This window comes from Leopardus geoffroyi, chromosome E3 (genome assembly GCF_018350155.1).
Source record: "Leopardus geoffroyi isolate Oge1 chromosome E3, O.geoffroyi_Oge1_pat1.0, whole genome shotgun sequence".
NCBI lineage: Eukaryota > Metazoa > Chordata > Mammalia > Carnivora > Felidae > Leopardus > Leopardus geoffroyi.
This window is the reverse complement of record NC_059340.1, coordinates 32,047,335-32,058,438: the sequence shown is the minus strand read 5'-3', so window position 1 is coordinate 32,058,438 and position 11,104 is coordinate 32,047,335. Positions and strand designations below refer to the sequence as shown.

Below are 11,104 nucleotides of genomic sequence, written 5' to 3'. Positions count from 1 at the left end.
TTGTCTGTATGGCCATGCCAGGGGATCTGAAGCGGTATCTCATTGTGGTTTTGATTTGCATTTCCCCGACGTAACCCCCTTAAGAGTGTCGAGCATTTTTTCATGTGCTTATTGGCCACTTGCATACTTTTCTTAGAGAAATGTCTATTCAGATCCTTTGCCTGTTTTGTCACTGGTTGCATTTAATCCTTTTTTCTTTTTTTAATGTTTATTTATTTTTGAGAGAGACAGAGTATGAACGGGGGAGGGGCAGAGAGTGAGGGAGACACAGAATCCGAGCTGAGCTGTCAGCACAGAGCCCGAGGCAGGGCGCGAACCCACGAACCACGAGATCGTGACCTGAGCCGAAGTCAGACGCTTAACCGCCCGAGCCACCCAGGCGCCCTGGGTGCATTTAATCTTGAATAGTCTCCATAACAATTACACATTGGAACCACTATTGATTTGTGGTTCACAGTGGACACTCTGAAGATGATGGCCTGGATTAGGATCCCAGCTTGGCCACTTAATAGTACATGACATCGGCCACTCATCTGGACCTCAGTGTGTCAGACACAATGGGGATAGAAACGTTAGCTAATTCACAGGGTTGTCATAAGGATCGAAAAAGGCCAGGGTGCCTTGGTGGCTCAGTTGGCTAAGTGACATTTGATCTCGGGTCAGGTCATGATCCCACAGTTGTGAGGTTGAGTTGCACATCGGGATCTATGCTGGGTGCAGACTCTGCTTGAGATTCTCTCTCTCTCATTCCCCCGACCCGTCCCCAACTTGTGTAGCATGCTCTCTCTCTCTCTCTCAAAAAAAACAAACAAACAAAATAACCCACAAAACACAAAAAAACACTGCGTGTCAAAGGTTTAGTAAGGACTCGAATGTTACCTGCAACGGTAAGGCCATCAACACTCACTAAGCTTTTCCTATTTTATTATGCGCACGTAGGTGATCTTATTTAATGTACACGGCAGTCTTGCAAAATAGGTCTCATCGCCTCCATTTTACAAGGGACAAAACTGAAAGCTGCTGGAGGCGAAGGAAGGTGTGCAGGGCTCCATTCTTGGTAAGATGCAGGGCAGAGATGCCCCTTGGGTGACTCTGGAGACCCTCTGGAAGTGTTCATCTTGGGAAGGTTTTCAGCCGGAATCGGCACGTCCTCTGGTGGCTTCTGCTGTTCAAGTGCAGCTGTAATTAAGCAAATGCCATCAGAAAGGAACTGGAGAAGAACCCAGTAATGAAATCGTTAACGGCTTATTCAGGCGGAGAAAAGCCACTGCAACCCCGAGAAGAATGGGCTCATCTCGCTCCGCTCGCTCCCCGGGCAGGCTTCTGAGTCATGGAATTTTGCACAAAGTCCTGGCGAGCTTGCCTCGTTTGGCAAAGGCCTCTGAGAACTTCACGGAGCTAATTGGAGAAGTGAAAGCCAAGGGTCCCGCTTTGCCCCCTCTTCTGCAATCACTATTTACGATTTCCCTGTAGTTCCCCTTGGCGACATTGGGTGTCACCTCTGAGTTGTCTGAAGCCACTCGTCCCCCGGACATTGACAAAGTGCATTGTTTTCCCAGAGTTTCTGTCTCTGTAGGATCCAATATGGAGGTATCCAACACCGGTACTCATGCCCCCAAGACAGCATGGCTAAGCTGGTTTTTATTTGTGGGGCCAAAGCACTGTCCTGGACGAAGTCTCCCTGCAGCTGGATAAGCTTTGAGTTTGAAAACAGGCTCCACAGTCATGACTTTGCACTTGGTTTTTTTTCCATTCATGGGGGAGTGATGAGAGATGGTTTAGGCAAAGCCCCGGTAGCTCAGAACCCTTTACTTCCAGAGTTCTCTACTTCCCAGAAAAGCTTGTCTGCTCACACGGCTGTGTCTTCGCGGCACTGTGGGCAACCGCGAGCAACTTGGGGACAGGAACTCTCTCCCTGTCTCTGTTTCTCCTTTCCTTCGTGCCTTCCGCTCCATACACGTTTGCTGAATCTGTGTTATGTGCCAAACACCGGGGCAAAACAGCCAAGTTCTCTTTCTCCATGGAACTGACCTTCTAATTTCTTAATTATCTGTATGTTCACAGCACCTAGCACATAGTAGGCGCTTAATAACTGCTTTGGTGGCTTGGTGCATACACTGCTCTTCCAGGTTTTTTCCTATGCATGGACTAACACATATACATGATATTTAAATTTTAGATGGAGAGAAGATCACGCCTTAACGGTATCCTGTGACTCCCCCCGCCCCCCCCAATAGTGCATTTTGGCCATGTTTCTATGTTAGGACATAAACATTGACTTCAGGGGCGCCTGAGTGGCTCAGTTGGTTAAGCATCCAACTTTGGGTCAAGTCACGCTCTCATGGTTTGAGAGTTCGAGCCCCGTGTTGGGCTCTGTGCTGTCAGCTTGGAGCCTGGAGCCTGCTTCAGATTCTGTGTCTCCTTCTCTTCCCCTCCCCAGCTCCCACTCTGTCTCTCTCTTTCTCTTTCAAAAATGAATAAACATGAAAAAAAATTGTTTTTAATTCGACTTCAGTGTTTACATGTCCCCAACCGCTATTCGGGGTCTTTCTGCCCCTTGGAATCTAGAAAAGACTGGCTTGAATCTATTCCCTGTAGATTCTCAGGGTCAGGTTAGGATTGCTCGTGTTCTCATGGTCATTTATGGTGTCTTTCCATGCTTCTGCTGTGTATTCCATACAATATATTGAACCAGTTTCCTACTGATGGACATTTAGGTTGTTTCCAGTCTTTTGCTATTATAAACACTGCTGCGCTGAATAAGCTTGTTCATCCTTTGTTTTATGCACATTGAATAAATTGCTAGAAGTGGCATTGCTAGGTCAGTTTAGCAATAGATGCTGCTGTAGACACAGATACTGCAGTATGTATGGATGCTGCTAAATTCTCTCCACAGTGCTTGTACTAATTTTCATTCCTGATAAGATGTGCTAGCAAATTATGATCTTTGCTTACTGTTGCATACTGTGAGTCTGGAGTTCTCTCTTGTCCAGCAAGAGAGCCGATGCAGAATTGAATACGAGAGAGGCTAATGCCCAGGAGGAGACAAGAGCCCCGAACAGGGGTTTCGTCTCCGTATTTATTGAGCTCACAGGATGTTACCTGCGTGGTGAATGTGAGGAAACCAAGATCTTACACACGTGAACGTGGAGAAAACAATCAGACAGTAATCATTAACTTGTACGTGTAAGAAGCAAAGGGTCTGGGGGGGGGCAGTGGAGTTTGTGATCAAAGCACGATCGTATATTGGCATCAGGTGGAAGTAATTTCTTGCAGGTGATACAACAAGTTACTCACGATCCCATTACAATATCTCACTAGGTAACCTCGCGTGCTTTTCGCGCCGTGGTTGGCGGCATGGTGGCGGCTTTCCACCCTAAGCTTCTTTCTAACCCACTTATGTAAGTAGAACTTATTTCCCCACAGCCTACCTGTGCAAATACACACATACACTCACACCTTGTTTTTTCATATCCTTTGCCCTTTTTTTTTTATGAGTTGTTGATCTCGAAGAAGCTTTTATACGTTTAGGGGAATTATCCCTTTGTGATTTGAAATGCAAATATCTTTTCTTAGCTTATTATTTGTTTTCCTTTTTTTTTTAATGTTAATTTATTTTTGAGAAAGAGAGAGCACGTGAGCGAGGGAGGGACAGAGAGAGAGGGAGACAGAGGATGGGAAACAGGCTCCAGGCTCTAGGCTCTCAGCTCCAGCCCACGAGCCCTGAGATCATGATCTGAGCTGAAGTCAGATGCTTAACCGAATGAGCCACCCTGGCACCTTTATTGTTTGTTTTCACATCCTTTTTTTAACCAGCTGGCTAGTATTCCATTAAATGGCCCTACTGTAATTTTAAGCAGTCTCTCATTTCTAGACATTTTGGTTGTTTCCAACCTTTTGCTATTATAAACATTTCATTTATTTTTTTAACTAAACTCTGTACCCGATGTGGGGCTCTGAGGCACGACCCTGTGATCAAGAGTGACATGCCCTACCTACTGAGCGCAACTTTTTGCTGTTATAAACCGCACAGCTCTTTCCACCACTCTGCATTGCATCTCTAAATCTAGGCTAAATTCCTAAAAGTGCAATTGCTTGGTTACAGAATGTTTAAAAAGGCTTTTGATGTGTATTGGGCTTTGGATATTATACTTCTTTCTTTCTTTCTTTCTTTCGGTTAAATTTTAAAACAGCAAATGTTCATTGGTTTAAAAGAAAATCCCCCACGTGCTCGCCATTCACCCAGACCGGCTGGTCTAATCTGTTCTCCCACTCGCTTCAGCTTCTTTCTCGTTGGATCAAAGCAAATCGTTTCAGGCATCAAGACGGAAGGATTTAGAGAGAAGCTATCTTTGGATGAGAAACTCCCCGCCTCCCCTCCCAGTTCTTTCAGAGAGTGGCAAGGGAAAGTTACCCATTACCCAACGCTGCTGTTTGGAAACCTTCCATGGTGGGGGGGGGGGGGCGGGGATGCAAGGGGTGACTGTGCATTTCCACCCCAAGGGCCCCTTCTGCGAAGCCCCACTCTTCTTTTGCAGACAGGAAAGAGCGATTGCCCACGTGGATGACTCAGCCAGCCCCGGGCCACTTTGGTCCAGTACAGAAGCCCCAGGGACCCAAAAGCTTTGCCTCGACCATCAGTTTTCACTTAGTTTTGATTCATCCGGTCCCAGAGGCCGGCAGGAAATTGCTGGCAGTGTTGTCAGTCACGTAGGAGACTTTGCTCTGCCCCCTGCCATTTGGATATTGCTTCCTTGAACAATACCACGTTGATGGGCACCCCCCGCCCCATGCCATCTCATCTGGATGTGCACTGACATCTGGCCGGTGGGGGGCTCTGTCTATGTCATGGCTGAGCCGCTAAGACCCAGGGAGGAAACAGTCTCCCAGCCTTGCCAGCCAGAGAACCAGGGTTTGAGCCTGGCTCTGCGGGCTCTTTCCATTAACCTATATCTCGTCTCCAAAACGGCTCCTCCCTGTGGAGCTGCTCCCAGTAGCCACCTGGATGGGAAACAATGTCAAATACGGTCTTCGGGAGGGTGAATAAATGACCGAGTGACAGCACCTCCTACTGGGGCTGCACTGGGGGCCTCCTCCCTGGACTTTCCAGGCTGGTTTTTGAAAATTCTGCTTGCTCTGGACAAGTTCCCAGTCTCCATCCTTGGGTGGCTTCCCCGCAGGGGTACCGGGTGCCGAGGGGTGCAGGGCAGGCACGTGGCCAGCCAGGTCCTCAGGAGGGCTTCACGGCCACCCCTGCCTCCTAGTCTACACAGCACCGATTATTGCCAAAGTGGCTGCCGGTCCTTAGGATTTGGGAAGCAGAGAATCCTCAAGACTGCAGCAATATCCAGAGTTTTTCTTTTCTTTTTTTTTTAAGCCTGGAGATTGCTGCAGCTGTCTGCCTGGAAACGTGAGCCACAGCCTGACTGTCTCTACACGAGTAACATGAGCCCAGACTCCGACCCTGGGCAAGCCACCGTGGCACCGGGGCCTTACCACTGAAGCCTCCCGTACCCTGTAGACGAGCATTTAATTATTCTTGTTTTACTCAACAACAGTAGGAGGCTCTCAGAAAGAGTAAGCGGGGTGCCTGGGTGGCTCAGTCAGTTAAGCACCCAACTTTGACTCAGGTCACGATCTCCTGATCCGTGAGTTCGAGCCCCGCGTTGGGCTCTGTGCTGATGGCTCGGAGCCTGGAGCCCGCTTCAGATTCTGTGTCTCCCTATCTGCCCCACCCCCACTCACACTCTGTTTCTGTCTGTCTCTCTCTCTCTCTGTGTCAAAAAATACACATTAAAGAGAAAAAAAAAAAAAAAAAAGAAAGGAAGAGTAAGCAACTCCCTGAAAGTTACAGGATGAGCAAGTCCTGAACTGGGATTTTGAACCCAGGTCCTTAAGCTGGAATTCTGGCCCCAGGCGCTTTGTCTTACCTATTGATTTGTGGGTTTTTTTAGAATGAATAAATCAGATAGAGGTCATAGTAGAGACGCCACCTGATAAAACCTACCTCTGAGGCTCAGCCTGGGGAACGCAAGAGAACTAATGTCAGGTAAGAGGTAACATGAATACTGGCCAATGACACTTTTCCAGGTAGAGGTGGGGTTCAGGCACTGGAGCCTTCTGGTGGGAAGTCTGTGAGCAATGACTTCTGGCTTCTTTGGGGTCTTATCTAGAGACGAGAGGGCTGGATCTCCACTGGGGGATTTTCTAGCTCAGTGACGGGCAGTGTTGGGGCCTTTGGGAGGTTTTCACATCACAATTAACAGAGCACCTTGTGCATTCGTGCAAAGCGGAGTGCTTAGCCCAAGTGGAGGTACTAGGGCTGGTGTCTTCTCTGCCCACATCACCAGGACTCCCAGGCACCAGGGAGCTATGGGATGCCAACGTGGTAGAAAAGAATGTATTCTGCTGAATATTACATGGGAGATAACAACCAAAGACAGGATTTCATTGTTCCCACGGCAGGGGTGCAGAATATATCACCCCAAAATGTGCCACTTTGGCATATCGATTATCATCATTTTTTTAATTTTCGAAAATTCATTTTGAGAGAGACGGAGACAGCGTGAGTGGGGGAGGGGCAGACAGCGGAGGAGAGAGAGAATCCCAAGCAGGCTCTGTGTTGACAGTGCAGCTCGAACTCATGAAACCATGAGATCATGACCTGAGCCGAAACCAAGAGTCCGATGCTTACCCGACTCAGCCACCCAGGCGCTCCAGCATATTCATTATTTTTAATTAAAGTTACTTAAGAAATAACCAGTGCAAGAAGAACCGTCTGATTATCCTGTTTCCCCATGGAAACGGGAAAAATCTCCCATGTGAAAGTTGCCCTCCCTGTACCAGGAGGGGAGAAGGCATCATTACCAGAGACAGGGAATTTAGGGCCAAGGAGGCTGCATAAGAAAGCTTTGTTAATTCTTCACCATTTACCCTCTGTAGCACCCTCTGTGCCTTGTCAATTCTTCACAAACGTTTTGTCTCTTTGTCTAAAAGGTATAAACCTTTCCTGCTCTGTTCCCTTCTTGGGAGGCTCACACCATATGGACATATGTCATTAAACTAGTTTTTCTCCCATTCAGCTGTCTTTTATTATGGGAGGTCTCAGCCAAGAACCTAGGAGAGCAGAGGGAAAGTGATTTTTTCCTCCCCTACATCACTTAGCCCCGTTCGCTAAAAATGCACGATGGAGAGATTTCCAAATGTGAGCTTTGACATGTGTCAGGGCTCAGTCGTTGTTTTGCGCTGATCTCCCCTCCCCCGACTCCAGCCCCTTACGTGAGTTTGTGACATCACCCTTCGTCTGGGCTCTCACACGAAAAACAGGCTCATCTTCACTCTCCCACACTCCCCACAGTCAAGCGTTCATCACTGACTTCGCTCACGGATTCTCTCTCTCCAACGTTTTGAACCTTGCAGCAAACCCTGCAAACACATCTCACATCTTTTGACTCTTCTGCATGTCTGTTTACACCGTCCTGACTTCTCTTACTTGGGGGGCGACTGTCCCGTTCGCTGTCTGTGGTTTCCCTCTTTCTCCACTGCAGTCTATTCTCACAACACAGGCAGAATGAGCTTTTAAAACTCAACCCAGATCTTCTCACTGTTCTGATTAAAATCCTTCAATGGCTGTCTTCCCGCTGTGTCAATGTAGGAAAAATGCAAACTCCCGCCCTTGGCTTCCCAGACCCTCAGGAAACTGGTCCCTGCCCGCCCACCTGTCTTGGCTGCGCTTTGTTGCAGGCACGCTGGCTTTCTTTCAGCTCCCATGATTAGCACCGTCTAGCCAGCCCCAGGCCATTTGCACTTGTAGCTTCCTCAGCTATACCACTTATAAGCCTGGTCCTTCTCATCCTTCAGGACCAGTCACTCAGAGCTGCTGAAGTGACAGTCCCTGAAGTGACAGTCGCTCAGAGCAGGCTTCCCTTTCATCTCTATCATCTAAACAGGTCTCCTCTCCACCGCCCCCCCCTTTTTATTTTATTTATTTATTTATTTAAAAAAAATTTTTTTTTTCCAACGTTTATTTATTTTTGGGACAGAGAGAGACAGAGCATGAACGGGGGAGGGGCAGAGAGAGAGGGAGACACAGAATCGGAAACAGGCTCCAGGCTCTGAGCCATCAGCCCAGAGCCTGACGCGGGGCTCGAACTCACGGACTGCGAGATTGTGACCTGGCTGAAGTCGGACGCTTAACCGACTGCGCCACCCAGACGCCCCACCCCCCCCTTTTTCAATGATACACTTGTGTTCATTTTCCCCCTATAATTTACCCCCGGGTTAAAATATGTTGTCCAAAAAGGTATGTCTAAGTTGTAACCAATGGGACCTGTGAAAAGCAGCCTTATTTGGAAATAGGGTCTTTCCAGATAGAATCAAGTTAAAATGAGGTCATACTGGGTCAAGGTGGGCACTAATCCATTGGCTAGTGTCCTTATGAGAAGAGACAGACAGACACAAGGACACCATGTGACAATAGGAGCAGAGACTGGAGTGATGCGTCTACAAACCAAGGAGGGCCAAGTATTGCTGGCAGCCGCCACAAGCTCGAAGAGACAAGGGATGGTTCTCTTCTAGAGCCTTTAGAAGGAGCATGACCCTGCAGACACTTGACTGCTGACTTCCAGCCTCTGGAGCTGTGAGAACATCAATTTGTGTGGTTTGAAGCCACCAAGTTGTGGTGATTTGTTACCTAGGAAACTAATTGGTGGCAATTATTTTGTTTGCTTATTTGCTTATGATTTTTCTTCCACTCGACAAGAAGTTTCTGTCTTTGTTCTGTTGCATATCTCTAGCGTCCAGCTGTGTGTCTAACACAGAGTAAGTGTCCACCGTGTAGTTTCGGATGAATCGATTCCCTCCCATAGTCAGCCACAGCATCGTACCAACTTGAGCTTGTCTTTTGTTCATCGCTCTGGATTACGTCTATTGCTTCTGCTCTGGCTCATCATCTCTCTCTCAAATATTGCAAGAACCTTCCATGCTTTCTCCTTGCTGCTTCACCTTTCACCCTCTTTTACTCTTTACAATTTTTTTAACGTTTATTTATTTTGAGGCGGAGAGAGCGAGCATGAGTGGGGGAGGGGCAGAGAGAGGGAGAGAGAGAATCCCAAGCTAAGATTCTCACCCTCTTTTAACACAAATTTGGGGGTGTCTGGGTGGTTCAGTCAGGTAAGCGTCTGACTCTTGATTTTGGCTCAGGTCGTGCTATTACCGTTTGGGAGATCCAGCCCTGTGTCGAGCTCTGTGCTGACAGCACAGAGCCTGCTTGGAATTTTCTCTCTCAACCCCTCTCTCGAAATAAATACAGAGACATTAAAAAAAAAACCCATAAATATCTCACTTCTCTTTAAAAAAAATTTTTTTTAAATGTTTAGTTTTGAGAGAGAGAGAAAGACAGAGTGTCAGGAACAGGGGAGGGACAGAAAGAGAGGGAGATACAGAATGCGAAGCAGGCTCCAGGCTCTGAGCTATCAGCCCAGGGCTCAGTGTGGGGCTCCAACCCACAAACTGCAGGATCATGACCTCAGCTGAAGTCAGATGCCCAGCCACCTGAGCCACCCAGGTGCCCCTGATCTCAGTTGTCTACTTTAAACTCTGTTCTTTCCCTATTATCCTACGCTAGCTATTGGACCTCCGGCATGCTCCGTAAACTGAGCCTCAGCCTTAGTCTTCCCATCTGTGGAATAGGAGTGACAATGACATTTACCTGACCAGGTTGATATGCACACGAACTGAGAATCATTGCAAAGCGTGGAACGCAGTGCCCTGCACATCACAAGAGCCCTCGATTAATTTCAGCATTTGTTTTGGACTGAGGCTAGAGGCCCACGGCTATATAAAATGAGTCCTTTGTTGAGATGGAGAAAAGCAGTTGAAAAATCACATGTTCAAGGCTGGCTTGCCCAACGACTGTTCAAAAATAATGAAGAAACAGTTTGCCTAGCATTTTGGCCCGTTGAAGTTTGGAGAAGAAGTTTGAGAGTGTGAGTCTGCATATCATTATACCAACAACACAGAGACAGTAAGTGAAAAACTTAAAATAGGCTCACATGTATATTAAAATCATATCATTTGTACCATAGGCATAATCATAAATATAGAAATAAAGGGATTCATCTTAATCATGACTCAGAATTGATGTTCTTCATCTATGAAAACCTCTTAATCAGGAAATTTCAAAAAAAAAATGTTTAAAATGCATGGTAACACATTTCAGAGCAATTCCAAAATCTAATGTGTGCAAATTATTCATATATTCATAATTTTATTATAGCACATCAGATTTGGGGAATCAAGTGCAGGGTAAAGAGAATACCCATTAGCTGCTAAAAAAAAAAGTCCATAAGTGAAATGAATTTAAGTACTCTAACTTCCTTCCTCTTGAGTCAGAACTCTCGCCCAAGCACTAGCCATTTAATAAGATTGGAATTTCTCCTTGATTTGAAAGGCAAGGTGAGAACTTTTCTTATTCATTTATTTATTATTATTTTTAAGTTTATTTATTTTGAGAGAAAAAAAGAGAGAAAGAGAGAACAAGCAAGGGAGGGGCAGAGAGAAGATGAGACAATCTCAAGCAGGTTCCGTGCCATCAGCACAGAACCTGAGGTGGGGCTCGAACTCACAGACTATGAGCTCATCGCCTGAGCCGAGATCAAGGGTCAGATGCTTAACTGACTGCCACCCAGGGGCCCCAGAACTTTTTTTTCTTAAAAAAGCTTCCTTTCAAGAAATCGGGCTTTCTGTACAATTGAACCGAACTGATGTGGTCAGCTGCTTTTCAGAAGCTGCTTTTGTTTGATTTGGGAAATTATTGTTGTTTTTTTAAAGTTTATTTATTTATTTTTGAGAGAGAGAGAGAGAGAGAGAGAGAGAAAGAACGCGTGCTCGTGCGCTGGGGAGGGGCAGAGGGAGAGGGAGAATCTTAAACAGTGGAGTTCAATCCCAACATGGAGTTCAATCCCGCAACCGTGAGCTCATTACTTGAGCCAAAATCAAGAGTCCGATGCTCACCCAGGTTTCCCAAGGTAGTATGTGATTTCTCATTTGCATCCTTTAAAATTCTAAGTTGTGCTTGCTCATAGTTTAAAAACCAAATCATCAT

At 46.6% G+C, this 11,104-nt stretch overlaps 1 protein-coding gene across 1 annotated transcript in view; it reads left to right on the top strand.

The window, feature by feature from the left end:
- TNFRSF17 (TNF receptor superfamily member 17) overlaps window positions 1-11,104 on the top strand; it is a 33,070-nt gene that overhangs the window by 1,853 nt on the left and 20,113 nt on the right. The window contains exon 2 of the mRNA XM_045460747.1: window positions 5,955-6,049. Within this exon, the coding sequence (XP_045316703.1) occupies window positions 6,043-6,049 (7 nt within the window). The 5' untranslated portion in view covers window positions 5,955-6,042. The remainder of the gene's footprint in view (window positions 1-5,954; window positions 6,050-11,104) is intronic.